Source organism: Neofelis nebulosa, chromosome X (assembly GCF_028018385.1).
Source record: "Neofelis nebulosa isolate mNeoNeb1 chromosome X, mNeoNeb1.pri, whole genome shotgun sequence".
Lineage (NCBI taxonomy): Eukaryota > Metazoa > Chordata > Mammalia > Carnivora > Felidae > Neofelis > Neofelis nebulosa.
The window spans coordinates 40,970,630-40,988,258 of record NC_080800.1 but is presented as its reverse complement, the minus strand read 5'-3'; the positions used below and the strand labels follow the sequence as shown (position 1 = coordinate 40,988,258).

General features: G+C 48.1%; 2 protein-coding genes and 1 long non-coding RNA gene across 5 annotated transcripts in view; 2 read left to right on the top strand and 1 right to left on the bottom strand.

Annotated features, from left to right (window-relative positions):
• Positions 1–12,522, top strand: part of ZNF674 (zinc finger protein 674) — a 50,345-nt gene extending 37,823 nt beyond the window's left edge. The window contains exon 6 of the mRNA XM_058714677.1: positions 12,418–12,522. Within this exon, the coding sequence (XP_058570660.1) occupies positions 12,418–12,485 (68 nt within the window). The 3' untranslated portion in view covers positions 12,486–12,522. The remainder of the gene's footprint in view (positions 1–12,417) is intronic.
• On the bottom strand, positions 6,263–14,172 carry LOC131503171 (uncharacterized). 3 transcript variants are annotated; one of them, XR_009257342.1, is made up of 4 exons: positions 13,352–13,481; positions 12,181–12,602; positions 6,984–7,039; positions 6,263–6,517 (listed from the first exon to the last, which is right to left on the bottom strand). XR_009257342.1 is itself a non-coding variant. In XM_058714679.1 (2 exons), the coding sequence occupies exon 1, from the start codon at positions 14,146–14,148 to the stop codon at positions 13,456–13,458; it is 693 nt and encodes a 230-aa protein (XP_058570662.1). In that variant the 5' UTR covers positions 14,149–14,172; the 3' UTR covers positions 12,342–12,602; positions 13,352–13,455. The 3 variants fall into 3 exon arrangements, 1 of the variants encoding a protein (XP_058570662.1); XR_009257343.1 differs by lacking the exon at positions 6,984–7,039; XM_058714679.1 differs by lacking the exons at positions 6,263–6,517; positions 6,984–7,039 and having other exon boundaries at positions 12,342–12,602; positions 13,352–14,172.
• Positions 13,530–16,856, top strand: LOC131503173 (uncharacterized). The gene is made up of 2 exons (XR_009257344.1): positions 13,530–13,605; positions 15,344–16,856. It is a non-coding gene; the product is annotated as an uncharacterized LOC131503173 (long non-coding RNA).
• Positions 16,857–17,629: the final 773 nt, after the last annotated feature.

Here is a 17,629-nt window from a genome sequence, read left to right as displayed (position 1 = left end):
CCTTAGGTGCCTTGGAAGTACTTTGAGGGGGGTGGCTCACAGCAGAGGGAGGAATGCCAGTAGCAGGCTAGAAACTTCTCCAAAGAATAGTTATCTGCAGAAGGTGGTATTGCTATGCTCCCAAATGCTCACGGACGGTATTGTGACTCGTATGCAGGGCCCTTCCAGACGCTCCATCCATCATTTCTTACCTGCCACAGCCATTTCTTACCTTGTCGAGCTCAGTACGACAAGCTAGGTCATCTAGCCCAAGGGACCGTGCCCATGGTAGACCAGACCCATTTCCAAGTATACCCTTGCTCCACACTAGCACTCGGCAGTTTTGTGTCATTCAGTAAATGGTCTGGAGCAGTGTGATGAAATGGCGTTTCTGGTCCCTACCAGGGCCCAACAGTGGTTTCTCCAAAGTGGTATTCTCAACTGCAGATCCCATGGCCTCGCACCAGACTCACAGGGACCTGATTCTCCCGGGGCAGCCTTTCCCACCACTGACGCTCATGACAACCGTAGGGTCAGCCACCTCATATGGTCCAAGCGACAAGGCTGCTTGCGCTACAGCCTGCGCTTTCCTGCCCTGGGCCCCGCTCAAGGCTGGCAGCCTTCTGTCACCTGGTGCACGGGCCGGGGAAGCATCTCTAGGTGTGGACTACGTGACCTCCTTTTGTGAAGTGGAATTTTGTGTGGTTGAGCTTGCGGCACTTTAACCTCATCATCCCCCTGTTCCAGCTGGTTTCTGCAAGGGCCAGGATGACGGGTTAAACAGAACTATGATGAAGACCAGTAGGAGTGCAGGATCTTACCGCACAGGCCAGGGACCCAACAGGGACATTCATCCAATGACCAAGGTGCAGTGGGCCACTGTGAGTCAGACTTAGCCGGGACTCAGCGCCCGCACCCCCTCTAATTGGAGGGCCATGATGATGCTTGGAGTGTCCGGGTATTAAAGTGAACTCAAAAAGCCATGTCTAATAGTCCTAAAAACATCTGGTCAGTGTGCAGTCGCCCCAATAAATGGCCATAGGTTCAGGAATGGGGGCGGGGGGCTAGGATAAGCATTATAATCTACCCTTGCTACAATGCTGTAGGATCCTTCCTTTGAGGGACATGGGCTCCTCTCCAGACCATTGGTTCCAGATCTGCAATTTGGCTCAGATCTGGGAACTGAGCAAGGGACCCTTACTTTTGTTTTTAATTTTTTTTGTTAATGTTTATTTATTTTTGAGAGAGAGAGAGAGAGCAGGGGAAGGACCGAGAGAGAGAGAAGGAGACACAGAATCGGAAGCAGGCTCCAGGCTCTGAGCTGTCAGCGCAGAGCCCGACACGGGGCTCGAACTCATAAACCGTGAGATCATGACCTGAGCAGAAGTCAGACGCTCAACCGACTGAGCCACCCAGGCGCCCTGGGACCCTTACTGTTTGATGAAGCAATTGCCCCCAGACTCCTGCTCTTTGAATGTTGCCCTTTTCTGATCATCCTGTTGAACAGCTGCCCTACTGACTGCCCATCAGTTTTATTCCTGGACATGCCAGGCTTATCAGCAGAGTCCGTATAGACAAGGAAAACTTAATGAGCTCGAGGGTGTGTTTAGGCTTTTGCCATTTAGTGTGATGTTGGCCGTGGGTTTTTGTAGGTGTCTTTTTATTTTTTGGAAAATTTTTAAATAATCTGTACACCAGGCTTGGGGCTTGAACCCATAACCCCGAAATCAAGAGTGACCTATTCCACCGACTGAGCCACCCAGGCGCCCCAAACACGAGGCCCTTCTATGGAAACCAAAGAACCACCCATGGCCGATGATTAGATCGTAATATAAATCAGTCTCTGAGTCCTGAGGATGGCCAGTAGAGAAGATTTCGAGATGTCGGGCTCGAAGCTCCTTCAGATACAGCAGGGGCAGTGGTGGCAGTCCGACGGGCCCTCCTGGTTTGCAGTCCAAATATCTCGACATCTTTGAATGGCTCACACAGCAACAGGCATGAACACTGCCTCCACGTGAGCTGTGGTGGTGATTTCTTGGAAGTTTACATCATGTCGTTCGTACTTAGTTTGCAGGGCTTCAGGAAAAAGGGGCGGCTTTAGTCTTCAAGTGAATCCAAATTAAAGAAATGTGCGTTTGGAGAGTTGTAGTCAGGCACCAGAAGAAATCAGGCTCTAGTCCAGTTTATAATAAACAGTATTAGACCCTAACAGTTACTCAGGTAGGTCATTGAAACATGTTTTTCTTCTATAAGCACCCTAATTTTTGCCAAAGATAGGCAAGTTACCATTTGTTTGTAAAATAAGTCTGGGGGCGCCTGGGTGGCTCAGTCGGTTAAGCGGCCAACTTCGGCTCAGGTCACAATCTCACAGTCCGTGAGTTTGAGCCCCGCGTCGGGCTCTGTGCTGACCACTCAGAGCCTGGAGCCTGTTTCAGATTCTGTGTCTCCCTCTCTCTGACCCTCCCCCGTTCATGCTCTGTCTCTCTCTGTCTCAAAAATAAATAAACGTTAAAAAAAATTTTTTTTAAATAAGTCTAGTTTTATTTTTGTTTATTTATTTTATGAGAGAGAATGAGGGAGACAGAGAATCTCAAGCAGGCTCCACACGGTCAGCACAGAGCCCGACGCAGGGCTCGAACTCCCCAACCATGAGATTGTGACCTGAGCCGAAATCAAGAGTCGGGACACTCAAATGACTGAGCCACCCAGGTGCCCCAAACTAAGTCCAGTTTTAACAACTTGGCCTAATTATTTACATAAGCTCAGCAAGAACAGTGACTGGCCATATAGGTTCTTTTAAATCTGCTTTGTTGGTGGGCACCTGGGTGGCTCAGTTGGTTGAGAGTCTGACTCTTGGTTTCGTCTCAGCTCATGGTCCCAGGGTTGTGGGGTTGAGCCCTGGGTCAGGCTCCAGGTTGGTCTCTGCGCTGAGAGTGGAACCTGCTTAAGATGCTCTCTGTCCCTCCGCTGCTCATGCTCTAGAAAAAAAAAAAAGAAAAGAAAAAAAATAAATCTGCTTTGTTGGAACTTTTCATAAGGATTTCCTAGACTGAACTTTTAATAGCCTCTTGAGGCCAGAAGCCAAGCCAAAACACGCACCAAATCCTTGCCAGGCTTTTTCTGCAACTCCTGCAGATTTGGGTGAATTCTTCTCAGGGAGGGGGGCCTCCCCATTTCTGTCGCTCTGTCTTGTCGAGAATGCCTTCCTTTGTAGTACTGTGCCCTGACATTTCTAGTAGCCTCGGCTGTCCTGAGCACTGATCTCTTTCTCCACCCCATGAACCGCTGAACTCTTCTTGGGATCCCCCCTCCCTACATCACATCTTGCTAAGTGCCTCCCAGCAGAGAGCCAGAGTGAGGGGCCCACCTCATTTACCCTTTGCACTCTCAGCTTCACAATCCCGCATGGCCTCTGTCCGCTGTATGAACACTGCTAACCTCATGGACCGTATTGGTGCCATCTAGTTGTTTACTGTTGGGGGGGGGAGAAGTTTAGTCCTGGCTCCTCCATCACGGCTGGAAATGGAATGGTAGGAGTTTATCACTCCTGCTTGGGATTCGCAGAGCTTCTTGGCTCCCTGGCTTAGATCTCTTTCAACATGCGTGCTTTATTTACCTTTTGGCTGTTTCCCAAATGCCTCTCGAAGTTTGCTTCTGGTGTTCTGCATTTCGCCCCCTCGCTTTGGGACAAGCCTGTTGTCCTCAAAGTCACGAATCCCGTCTTCTGCTATGTCTAATCCACTGTTAAAACCCATACACAAGGAGTTCTTGGTTACTGTATTTGTTTTCAGTTATAGCATACATATTTTACCCATTTTTAGATTCCAGCAACTTTCACCCCGTTTGTCTTTTCCTTTATTTCTGTTATATTAATGGATACTGAAAAGTGCCTTTTGTGGATTCCAGCATCAAACTCGTGTGGGTTTTTTTGTGTTAGTTCTCTACTGCAGCTGAAACAAATTCCCACAAACAGTGGCTTAGAACACCACCCGTTTACATAGTTCTGCAGGTCAGAAATCCTGGCGGGCTTGCTTACTCTCTGTCTCACAAAGCGGGAATCAAGGTATAGTCTGGGCTGGGTCTTAGCTGGAGGCTGTGGGGAAGCATCTACTTCTAAGTTCATTCAGGTTATTGGCCGAATTCAGTTCCTGTGGCCGGAGGACTGAGGTCCTCATTTTCTGGCTGGCTGCCGCTCTCAGATCCTGGATGAGGCTCACGGATCCTTCCCCACATCAGCAACAGAGAATCCCTCTCGTGTTGGATCCCTTCCACACCTTCGAATCTGACTTCCTCTTTTGCCACCCAGCTGGACAAAATGGCCTTTAAAAAGCTCCTATGAAAAGATGAGGCGGGGCACCTGGGTGGCTCGGTCGGTTAAGTCCTGGCTCTCGGTTTCGGCTCAAGTCACGATCTCACGGTTCATGAGTTTGAGCCCTGTGTCAGTCTCTGCACGGACAGTACACAGCCTGCTTGGTATCCTCTCTGTCCCTCTCTGCTCCTCCCCTGCTCGCTCGCTTGCTCTCTCAAAAGTAAATAAACTTTAAAAAAAAATACAAAAAAAAAAAAAGCTGAGGGCTACCCAGATAATCCCCCTTTGGGCATAGAATATAGCGTAACCACAGCTATCATTATATTCACACGTTTCACCCAAAGGGCTGGGGAGGGGGCACGGATTATAGAAGGAAGAGAGTCCGTGGGCGTCATCCTTAGAAGCATGCCTACCACAATTGTTCATTTTGTCCCAACAACCACATCTCTCTGCCTTTTCTCATGTCTAGTAAGCTTCTGTATCAGACGGCGTATGTTAAAAAACCGTGGAGGTTACAGGTGCCTGGGTTTGCCTTTTCCTCATTCAGCAGACGAGGCCTGGGACCGATCACCTCCGATAGAGCAGGGTCAGACTGCTGGGTGAAGATAACCTAGCTCTCCCCAGCACCGTTCCTCAGGCTGTCCCTGCTGCGCTTCTGCCCGAGAGAGCCTGTTGGCTCTCTGTCTCCTCAGACGTGAGACTTCTGGAGATTTAGTTCCCCCTTCATAGGTACTGAGCTGAGCTCTTCAGCCTCCTCCTCCACGATCGTGCGGACCTCGTGCTCTGTCCAGACTGTTTGCAAAGCACGCGACACAAGAGGGCTCACGTTGTGTTTCTGGCCTGGGCCCGCTAACCTCCTGCGCCATCACAAACGCGGCAAGCACCCCCTGGACAAAGGCAGTCATGCTCCTGGAGCTCTTTTCGTTTCCCAGTTGGCCCTATATAACCTCTACAAGCTCTTCTGGATCTCTACCCGCCCCTCCTGAAAGTCCTTAACCCCGGGCCGAGCCCCATCCTCCACTTGCCCCCAGATTCAGCAGATGCCTCCAGATAACGGACAGCGATCATCCGCTCACCTGGAAAAGGCACTTCACTCTCTAGAATTTTCATTCCTCGAGTCCTCGTTGTTTCCACGGCTCTGCGATTGCCCAAAGGCATTTTTCTTTGCAGTTTCCCCTCCCTCCCCCCTAGCCGTTCCAGCAAGACTGCTGGCCTGGCAAGACCAACTGTAGTATACGTGGGAATGCGAGTCTGCTTTTTGCTTTCTCCTAAACGTTTCAACCCAGCACAAAACGGAGACAGTAGTAAATAAGCACACAGGATGTTCTCTCACCTTGCTTCCACTGGGTGAGGTCTGGAGGGATGAAGGGCACTGAACGTCAGTTAGAGGAGATGGCTAATGCTTGCTATGTCACTTACTATCTCTGAGTCCTAAACACAGTCCTGGGGTGCCTGGACGGCTCAGTCGGTTGAGCATCTGACTCTTGGTTTCAGCTCAAGTCACGATCTCGCAGTTTGTGGGTTCGAGATCCGCATCAGGCTCTGCACTGACAGCACAGAGCCTACTTGGGATTCTCTCTCTCTCTCAAAATGAATAAATCAAAACTTTAAGAAAATAAACACACTCCTTATGATGGTTTCTTCAGCTATAAAACATCAGTTTAGCTGTTTGGTTGGGGGATGTGGGACTGTCATTATCCTCCTTAAAATTGTTGCCAAAAAGCAGAAAAATCCATTAATGTAATATTTTTATAAAACTAAAGAGCCTTGGGGCGCCTGGGTGGCTCAGTTGCTTAAGTGTCTGACTTCGGCTCAGGTCATGATCTCGCGGTTTGTGGGTTCGAGCCCCACATCAGGCTCTGTGCTGACAGCTCGGAGCCTGGAACCTGCTTCAGATTCTGTGTCTCCCTCTCTCTCTGCCCCTCCCCCACTTGCACTCTGTCTCTCTCTCTCAAAAATAAATAAACATTAAAAAAAAAACTAAAGAGTCTTTACTTATGTAGAGAAAGTTTAAATTACACTTTGAACACCTTCCCCACGAGTAATATTTAGAGAGTCTTTGTCTTATAGAAACGAAGTCTGTGCTTGGATAAATGATTTTTCTGAATGTTGTGAATTCTTGGCCGCTTGGATCTTTCTGTGCTTCCCTGTCTGCGAATGCAGTCTGCCACACAGGTTGGTCTTGGCTTTCCCTGGGGTGGTCTAGCTGGTCTTCAACTTGCCTGAGTTCTAGGGGGAAAAATGCAATAAATCATCATTTCTACTCTATATAATGTTATGGGATAAAATTAAGTCATAAACGTCCTGCTGCGCACTCCTATCAACGGGACTTGGGCTGACGTAAATGGGCTCTCCCTGTGCCCCCCGCCACCTCCTCTGACTGCAAATACGATGAGATGCTGGCCAGTATTTAAAAGACTTAATACACAGACAGGCTGAAGATCAATGAAGAATATTATTATGTGATTTAAAGTGAGGGGTGAACGGAAACGGATGACGTATGGCTTTGCAGTTGGGGGATTAAGGCTCTAATTCGTGAGTGGAGCGGATTCCAGGCCACAGGCGGGCAAAGAACTAGAACCGAGATACTGCCTTAAAGCCGGAAGTCATAAAGGACATTGCAGCTTTTAAAACAGGAACTAGAAAGCTGTCACCCCCTGGCTGATGAAAACAGTAAGAATCAGGAGTCACTTACAGGAAATGAGAACCCAAGTCCTGTGCCACAGGCAGGCACGCACTCCACACGGACATCTGAAGCAGAGTACAAAACCCAGAGGTTGAAAAATTCCTGACAGCTGGTCCTGCCTTAGGGAAACCGCTGGGCCCCAGCAGTGGCACGGGCCCAACAGTTCGGCAGGGATGCCGTCATAACGAGCACACAGAATTTCCATGGAAAAGAACTCTCACTGAAAATGAGTTCACAGTAAAAAAATTAAAAACCTCAAAAGGAGGGGCACCCACGTAGCTCAGTCGGTTAAGTATCTGACTCTTAGTTTTGTATCAGGTCACGATCTCATGGTTCGTGAGTTTGAGCCCCGCACTGGGCTCTGCACTGGCAGCACGGAGCCTGCTTGGGATTCTCTCTCCCTCTCTCTGTGGCCCTTCCGCATGTGTGTACTCTCTCTCTCTAAATGTAACAAAACAAAAACCTCAAAAGGAAAGGAACCAGGAGTTGAAACTTCTGTCCACAGAAAAACCTACATGTGTAAATGACAGCTTTATAGCAGCTTTATTCACAGTGGTCCAAAACCGGAAGCAGCCTGGATGCCCTTCAATAGCGGCCGACTTCGGCTCGGGTCATGATCTCACAGTTCATGAGTTCAGGCCCCGCGTCGGGCTCTGTGCGGACGGCTCGGACCCTGGAGGCTGCTTCAGATTCTGTGTCTCCCTCTCTGCCCCTCCCCTACTCGTGCTCTGTCTCTCAAAAAATGAATAAACATTAAAAAAAAAAAGATATGGAGGAACCTGCAATGCATATTGCTAATGGAAAGAACAGTTACGCAGTTAGATAAACTGATCCATTTAGTGGAATACAACTCAGTGACAAAAAGGAAGAAACTACTAATACAAAACCCAGATAAATCTCCAGAGAATTATACTGAGTGAAAAGAATTGATCCTGTAAGATTACATACTGTATGAGTCCATTTGTTAATGTTCTTGAAATGAAAAAAATTACAAAAATGGGGAACAAATTAGTACTTGCCAGGGCTTAAGGAGGGGGTAAGGGTAGGGGTGGGAGGAAGGGATATGGCTATAAAATTCCTTATGGTGACAGAAATGTTGTGTATCTTGCCTGCATTAATGTCAATATCCTGGTTGTATTTTGTACTATAGTTTTGCAAGATGGCACCAGTGGGGGATACTGCCTGAGGGTACAGGAATCTTCCTGTATTATTTCCCATAAGTGCATGGGAATCTACAGTTATCTCAAAATAGAAGTTTAACTTTATTGTTTTTATTTAAAAAAAATTTTTTTAATGTTTATTTATTTTTGACAGAGAGAGACAGAGTACGAGCTGGGGAGGGGCAGAGAGAGGGAGACACAGAATCCGAAGCAGGCTCCAGGCTCTGAGCTGTCTGCACACAGCCCGACACGGGGCTCGAACTCACAGACCGCGAGATCATGACCTGAGCCGAAGTCAGACGCTCAACTGACTGAGCCACCTAGGCACCCCTAGAAGTTTAACTTTAAAAAAAAAAACCACACAAATATTCCAGAGAGGAATGGGGAAGCAAGACAACAAGAACCAAAAAAGAGAGGACAAAAAGAAAACAAATAATGAAATGACAGGCCTAAACCCGACAAGATACATAATTACATAAAATGTAAGACTAAGAAAAAAGAGTGATATTAGTTAATCCCTAAAAGCATTTGTGACATTCAGTACCCAGTCATGATAAAAACTCTCACAAAACCAGGATTAGAAGGAGATGTCCTCAACTGCTACCTGGCATCTGTGAAAACCCCTACAAGCTGAATTATACCCAGTGGTGAAAGAATGAATGATTTTGGCCCAAGGTCAGGAGCAAGGCAAGGATGTCACTCTCCCTATACATAGGCAACGTTGTACCAAAGATCTTAGCCAGTACAATAAGGCAAGAAAAAGGAATAAAGGCATCCAGATTAGAAAGGAAGAAATAAAATAGTCTTTATTCACAACTATAGGATTGTTTATGTAGAAAATGCCAAACTTTCAACAAAAAAGCTACTAGCCCCTAATATATGTATGCTTAGGAAGGTCCTAGGCTACAAAGTCAATATAGAAAACTGAAATGCAAAAAAATGAATACATACAACACACTCCCACCATTAATGCTGTAGGAATATACAACAGGAATAACAAAATATGTGCAAAGGCCTGTCCATTCAAAACTGTAAAACATTACTGAGATAAATTCAAGAACACCTGTAAATGGAGAGTTTTACCATGTTAATAAATCAGAAGAGTCAATACAGCTGGCAGAACTATAATCCACAGACTCAATGCAATCTCCAAATCTGCAGGCTTTTCCTCACAGAGATTGACAACCAAATTCTAAAATTTATATGATGGAAAGAGCCTAAATGTCCATCAACTGATGAATGGATAAGAAATTGTGGTTTATAGGGGCGCCTGGGTGGCGCAGTCGGTTAAGCGTCCGACTTCAGCCAGGTCATGATCTCGCGGTCCGTGAGTTCGAGCCCCGCGTCAGGCTCTGGGCTGATGGCTCAGAGCCTGGAGCCTGTTTCCGCTTCTGTGTCTCCCTCTGTCTCTGCCCCTCCCCCGTTCATGCTCTGTCTCTCTCTGTCCCAAAAATAAATTAAAAACGTTGGAAAAAAAAAAAAATTAAAAAAAAAAAAAAAAAAGAAATTGTGGTTTATATACACAATAGAGTACTACGTGGCAATGAGAAAGAATGAAATATGGCCTTTTGTAGCCACGTGGATGGAACTGGAGAGTGTGATGCTAAGTGAAAGAAAAGCCATACCGAGAAAGGCAGATACCATATGGTTTCACTCTTATGTGGATCCTGAGAAACTTAACAGAAACCCATGGGGGAGGGGAAGGAAAAAACCAAAAAAGAGGTTAGAGTGGGAGAGAGCCAAAGCATAGGAGACTCTTAAAAACTGAGAACAAACTGAGGGTTGATGGGGGTGGGAGGGAGGGGAGGGGGGGTGATGGGCATTGAGGAGGGCACCTTTTGGGATGAGCACTGGGTGTTGTATGGAAACCAATTTGACGATAAATTTCATATACTGAAAAAAATAAAGATAAATAAATAAACATTAAAAAAATAAAATTTATATGAAAAGAGCAAGGACCTAGAGTTGCCAAAACAACTGTGAAAACAAACAGCAAATCTGGAGGACTCACACTACCTGATTTGAGCACTTAATATAAGGCTGCCGTAATTAGCACAATGTGGTATATGCAGATAGACTGATACATACGTATTCAACTCATTTTTAGGAAGGGTGCTAGGGAAACTGGGAAAGAAGTCTTTTCAGAAATGTTACTGAATCGAATGGAAAGGAGTATGCAAAAAATAAGAATATAAAAGAATGTTGACCCTTACCTCACACCGGATATAAAAGTTAACTCATTATCCACCACAGGCTTAATTACAAGTACCAAACTGTAATCTTCTGTTAGAAAAATTATGAGAAAAATCTTTCTTACCCTGGGGTAGAAAGAAATTTGACAAATGGAACACAAAAGCATCAACCACAAGAGAAAAACTTGCTAAGTTGCACTTTATCAAAAATAAAGATGTCTCCTTCAGAAGACACTGTTCAGAACAAAACATGCCCCAACTTGGGAGGAAACACTGGGAAAACACATAGAAGATAAAGAGCTTGCAACTACAATATATAAAGATAACAGATACTGCATGTGTGTGCATGTATATAAAGATATAGGTGTATATAAAAGGTTGTAAAAATAGCAACTTCATAACAAACAAAAAAGGCAAAAGATTACAACAGATACCTCGCCAAAGATGAACAGATGGGGGAGGCAAGCACGTGGCAAGATGTTCAACATCGAGAGTCGTTACAAAAATGCAAATTCAAGTCACGGTGAGATACCTTTACACACCTACACAAAAGGTGTGTTGTTGGTGGGAAAACCAAATGGTAGAGCTAGTTGGCAGAACCCTCTGGAAATGTCTTCTAAGTGAAACATATGCTTACCATATGACCAGGCAACCCCACTCCAGATATTTATCCAAGAAACAGAAAAACATATGTCCACATAAATATCTGTACAAGATGTTCACTAGTTTCCTTAAGAATAACGCGAAACCTTAAACAATTGCAGTGGGCATTAGGTGGTCCACAGATAAACACACCGGAACATTACTTGGCTATGAAAGCGACAAAATAACACAATGTGCCACAACATGGATGAAATTAAAAAGCATTAAGCGAAAGAAGGGAGCTGCATTCGGCCATATACTAAAAGATTCATTTCTAGGACTTTCTACAAAGAATTAAAGTACAATAAAAAAAAAAAAGATCAAGTCTGGGAGTGGAAAGAATAGTTTAAAAATAAAGGGAACAATGGTTTTGAGGGGGGAGTGATGAAAAAGTCTAATATCGTGGTTCCATGACTCAATCTCCGTCAAATCCATGGGACTGTACAGTGAAGAAAGGTGAACTTTTTCTTTTTTTTTAAATTTTTTTTAACAGTTTATTTATTCTTGAGACAGAGCATGAACGGGGGAGGGTCAGAGAGAGAGGGAGACACAGAATCCGAAACAGGCTCCAGGCTCCGAGCTGTCAGCACAGAGTCTGACGCGGGGCTCGAACTCACAGACCGCGAGATCACGACCTAAGCCGAAATCAGACACTCAACCGACTGAGCCACCCAGGTGCCCCTAGAAAGGTGAACTTTTGATATATAAATTATATCCCAATAAATATCACTTAAAAAAGTGTCATATCAGCATAAATATATAATGAAAATGCATGAAAAATATATATAGGGATTATATTAAACATGATGACATACAATCAAATACCAGATGGTGCTATGTATGAATTTATTTTTTATTAAAATACCTATTAAGCATTAAACACAAACATAGTTAAATGATATGCCTGTGAAAGTATTCAGGGGTGAAATGTACTGGTCTCTGAAACTTACCAGGAAACACATCACAAAAAGAAAGGGGGCTGATAGGGGCACCTGGGTGGCTCAGTCCGTTAAGGGACCCACTTCAGCTCAGGTCATGATCTCACAGTCCATGAGTTCGAGCCCCGTGTCAGGCTCTGTGCATTGCTACTGTCTACACAAATGTTCTTTGCTGCTCCCTACACTATTTGAGACAGTCCAGTATACGGTGTTTATGTAACTAAAATTATTTTAACCTTTTTAAAGAAACAGATGAGCTTTTAGAACACCTTACCCTGGAAGTGCAATATTCCCACTTGTCCTGTGAGCCTCCCCTCTCGGCCCTGGGCTCTGAGTCTGTCCTGTGAGCCTCTTCCCTCTGCTGTAGGGTCTGGGTCTGTCCTGTGAACCTCCTCCCTCAGCTTTGGGCTCTGGGTCTGTCCTGTGAGCCTCCTCCCTGGGCCCTGGGCTCTGGGCTGAGGCTCCTCCTCCTAGGACTCTGATAAGAGCTCTCTTGTTCCTAACGACGCAGGACCAAAGGATCCAGAGACAAACGCATCTCCGTTGGGACCATGGCCACAGCACCGCATCTGTCCCTGAGCCAGGGAACTCACCTTCTGAGGCCTCGACTGGCTCTTCTGTAGACTAGGAAGCCCAGGGGCGGCCGAGCCGGAGCCCGCAGGAGGTGAGCAGTGGTCTCACTGATGCGCCCTGACCCTGGAAACAATGACCGCACAGGAGATGCAGTGAGCAACCTCTCTGAGGCAGTGAAAGTGAGGAAAACCCAGATGGAATACTTTATGGAAGCAGCCACAAGGCAGTAAAAGTGAGGAAAACCCAGATGGAATACTTTATGGAAGCAGCCACAAGGCCTCGTTTCAGTGTTAAGAGTAAACGCTTAGTAGCAGCCTAACTGTCGCCAGACAAGGAGCTAAGCACTGCGTCATCCCATAAGGGTCCTAGCTGTGGACTCGAACTGATTGCCCGCCCTGTCGCTTGGATTCATTCAGTGAAAAAGTTGAGTGCCTACTGTGGGCCTGTCCAACGTGTTGCAGGTACATCAGTGAACAAAGTAATCAGAGTTCCCCGACCCTGCGGAGCTGTGTTCTAGCAGGGAAGGCACACAGCAAGCACAAAGTTGATACATTTCGGGAACGTTCGTTAGAAACGCATAGGTGCTAGAAGGATCTCCCAGGGTTTTCTAGCCGTGTGACTCTGGACAGGCTGAGCCTTTCTGTTGTTGCTTTCTCGCGATATAATGAAGACAATCGTAGTACCTACTCACAGCCCTCGGGAGGATGACCATGCACCCCAAGGGCGCCTCGCACGTACTAGACACTCAGCAAACGGCCGCTGAACCTGACCCACCGACTCAATGACAGTATCACTGGCTGTCGCCCCCGGCCCGTCGCCCACACTCAGCCCAGGGCCCCGAGGTCGCAGGGGCGCGAACCTATCACCCCCACCTGCCCTCCGGCCCGTGCCTGCTCCGCCTCCCGGTACTTGGCTACCAGAACCCGGCAGCCAGGTCGGATGACGACAAGCGGCGCGACCTCGCGCCGCCCTCGGGTCAGCGGAGCACTTCCGCTCCCGGCGCCCCGCAGCCCGAGGTCGGAGCGCGGCGCACGCGCAGGAGCTGCTTCGGGGGCCTCCACGGCCAATGGCCAAGATGGCGCGAGTCGCGGCCAGTGATTCCGACGGGGTTCGCCTGGGGCACGATGTAGGGACCGGAGCGGGCGACCGTTTTCCGGACGACTCGCACGAGAGGCCGGGGGGCGGCGAGGGGCCGGCGGACGGTCGCAGAGACCCGGGTCCCGCCGCCTCCGAGGCCGAGGCGCCGTCTCCCGCGCCGTCTGCCGCGCACCCTCCATCCCCGGGAGCCGCGCTCTCCGCTGCCTTCAGCTTCTCGGAATGAGAAAGGGTAGTGGGGCCTGCTGCCGTTCTCAGCGGCACATGGGCGCCGCCATCTTGGGGGCGGGGCCTGTCCCTGGGAACCGGGCCTGCCCCAGGGGTCAGAGAGCAGAGGGCGGGCTCCGTCGGGGGAGTGGCCCGGAAGAGCGCTTGGGAGCGGGCGGGGAGGGAGGGCGATGCGCGCAGTGGGAGAAACCCCGATGCCCGAGTCTCCTGAAATAAGTCGTGTTACTCCCAGGGTGCGACCCGGGGCGTCCAGGGAGAGTCTGGTGTTTGCTTTTTGATAACACTGGGTAAAGTAGCCGAGCGTGTTGTTCTCTGTGCCGGCCGGTGTGCCAGCCGGTGGCAGCATGGCCTGCTGAAAAGGCCTGTAAGTGTCTTGAGGAAAGTTTTCTGGTTCCCGCCAGGGTCTGGGGAAAGAGGCCCAAGCGTGTGCTGCCCCTGGAGCTGCCTGCCACGAAGCAGAACGCTTTGGTCCGGGCACCGCAAGGTCCCAGCTCAGATCCACCCGATTGCTTCTGTGCCCGAGCCAGCGGGTGCCAGGCACTGTTGCGAGAAGCACGCGACAAAACCGTCGCGGAGCCGTCATAGGCGTCTGGGATCTCCATTGGAGCATACTGCTCTGTCCCTGTCTTTCCCTTTCCCCTCCGAGGTAACTGACATTCCCGGGTGGTTTGGATGCATCAGAGCCCAAACTTCCACCGCAGAGTTCTGGGAAGTGAGTGTCCCAAGCCTTGTGTAGGAGTCCCAGGAGAGAAGCCTGTTTGCCCTCAGGGGAGTGGGCATTGCCACCAGTGTCAGTTCTTTGCGCATTTGTAAGCGATGGCCAGTCCTCGAGAGACCATCGTATTTGTTTCTAGAGGAGAGGCGACCTGCTAACCTTTTCAGACATCGGTATCAGGAGACCAGAAAATTAATATGATAGTGTCCCAAGGACAGTAGAGAAACCCCCAGCTGCAGAAGGACCTCGTCTTTGGCCTTAGTCAGGCTGTCCCCATACCCTCATAACACAGGAGCAAGTTGATGGGCATGTGGTTGGTTATTGCTCACGCAGTGCCAGTTTTTCCTAGCAGTGAGTCAGGCGACTAGCAAGTAAGAAACACGCCAAGCTGGGGCGGCTGGGTGGCTCAGTCGGTTTCGTGTCTGACTTCGTCTCAGGTCGTGATCTCACGGTTCGTGAGTTCCAGCCCGGCGTAGGGCTCCATGCTGGCAGCTCAGAGCCTGGAGCCTGCTTCAGATTCTGTGTCTCCCTCTCTCTCTGCCCCTCCCCTGCTCACGCTCCGTCTCTTTCTCTCTCTCAAAAAGAAGTAAACATTCAATAAAATTAAATTAAAAAAAGAAAGAAACGCCAAGGTGCCCCTCCAGCCCATACTATGCCCCATACTCAGCTCAGGCTTTCAGGTTCTTCCTGAGGATTACCTGGGCAAACAGCGATTGATGGTTCAATCAATCAAATCAGTTGATTGTATCTCTTAGAGCCCGGGACTTGACCCATGTCAGCCACCTGGCAAATGGTGGGTTTTTTGGTTCTCTCCCACAGACTGGAGGACATGCTGTTGCCCTTGCTGCACTTTCCTGCACCGTGGGCTCCCCTTTTGGTACCTTTTCCACAACTGGGCCTCTTGGTAAGGAACCATCTTCCCACCCTGCCTAGAATCACCACTCACCTCCAACTGAAAACATTTTTTTTAATGGTAATTAGGCTGTTAATTAAGTTCAGATTCATTGTGAAGGGGTAACTCAGTGGAGCTTGGTTACCCAAGCTTTTGAAAGAAAAGTCTGTCTCCGGAGGATTGGTCCTTGTCCGGCTCCTGGGAGGCCGCCGCTAAGCCCCTGTCGTATTCTGCCCGATCAGAGTGTTTTTGGATTCCAGGCATCGCCGTCCTTGTTGGGCCAGATCGTTTATACAAAGACTGTGACTTGCGGTGAACATCTGTGTTTGTATGTGTGAGGCCCTGGGCCACGCTGTGTTCGTTTGACGTCTGGGGGCTGTCGACTGAGTAGCTGAAGTCAGTCACGTGGTCATGCCTGCATGACCTCCAGTAGAGTCCCTGCACCCCAAGGCTTGGCTGAGCTCCCCTGGCCGGCAGCACTTAGCGGGTTTTGTGACGCACCATTCCTGGGAGAATTAAGCATTGACCCGCGTGACTCCTTTGGGAGAAAACAACTGATCTGTCACCACGGGTTTCTACTGGACGTCCCCCGTGTGCCTTTTTCCCCTTGCTGGTTGTCCTGTGCGTGCTGTCACTGTAATAGGTCATCACCGCGTATAAAGCAGCTCAGAAGGACTCGCAGGACTCTGAAAAGTAGAACAGCTTTCCTGAGTCCCAGGGAATCTTCGAGCCTGACGAGGGTCCCGGAGACCCGCCTCACGCTGTTGCTACAGGTGCTCAGATCGGTACACGCTCTACCGTGTGATTCAAGCATCCCAGTAGGTGGACCTACTGAACCCAGTTGGACTGTCCCCTTGGCAATCCCCAGGTTGCAGACCTGATCCGGAACATCCTGAAGAGTGAGGGCTGGCCGGAGGGTGTGCCCTGGGCAGGAGCTGAGCAGGCTTGCTTTCTTGAAGTTTCTAATTATACTTTTGTGGTTATCCTAGAGATGATGACATCTACTCCTGATTTATTAGTCTCTTGTAGATTAATCCTTTTACTGCTTCCTCCAGAATTGAATAATGTAAAATATTTGCTCTGGCCCATCTCCCCTTTTGTCTTGTTGTTGACCTGCATTTTAGGTCCACATCTATTTTAATGCCTCTCAAAGCGATGTAATTGTTTAAGACGGTGTTCTTATAAATTTACCCACATACTTTGTCTTTCTAGTACTCTCCACTCCTTTTTGCACTTCTATTTTTTAAGGATCCAGATTTTCTAACTTTCACAGATACCTTCAGGGGGCGCCTGGGTGGTTCAGTCAGTTAAGCATCTGACTCTTGATGTCAGCTCAGGTCAGGATCTCGAGGTTCGTGAGTTCGAGCCCCATGTTGAGCTCTGTGCTGACCGCAGGGAGCCTGCTTGGGATTCTTTCTCTCTCTGTGTCCCTCCCTCTCTCTCTCTCTCTCAAAATAAATAAACTTTAAAAAAAAATCTGGAGGATTTGTTTTAGTGTAGGAATGCTGGCAATTGATTTTATCATTTTTGGTTTTTCTGCAACCAAATTTATTTCATCGTCATTCAAAAAGGATGTTTTCTCTGGCAGTAAAATTCCAGGTAAAGAGTGATTTTATTTTGTCACTTTAAAAACACCACTTCTTGGGGCGCCTGGGTGGCTCCGTCGGTTGAGCATCTGACTTCGGCTCAGGTCATGATCTCATGGTTGTGAGTTTGAACCCTGTGTCAGGCTCTGGGCTGACGGCTCAGAGCCTGGAGCCTGCTTCCGATTCTGTGTCTCATTCTCTCTCTGCCCCTCCCCCACTTGTGCTCTGTCTCTCAAAAATAAATAAATGTAAAAAAAAAATTTAAAACACCACTTTGTGTTTGGTTTTCACTGTATTTGTTGAAAAGTCAGCTGCCAGTTTTATTTCTCCTTTGAAGGTGATGTGCCTTTTCTTTCTGTGGCTGCAATTAGATTTTCCTTTTTTCTCTTTTGTTTTTCAGCTGTTTGATTATGATTTGCCTAGTTATGATTTCCTTTGTATCCATTCTGCTTTATATTAGGAGAGTTTTTTGTAATGTTCATTCATTTTTGAGAGAGACAGAGCACCAGCAGTGGAGGGGCAGAGAGAGAGAGGGAGACACAGAATCGGAAGCAGGCTCCAGGCTCCGAGCTGTTAGCACAGAGCCCAATGCGGGGCTCGAACCCACAAACTGTGAGATCGTGACCGGAGCCGA

What these genes read in the sequence shown, in the direction of transcription:
- LOC131503171 (XM_058714679.1), bottom strand. Translation starts at nt 14,148, where the DNA reads ATGCTGCCACCGGCTGGCACACCGGCCGGCACAGAGAACAACACGCTC.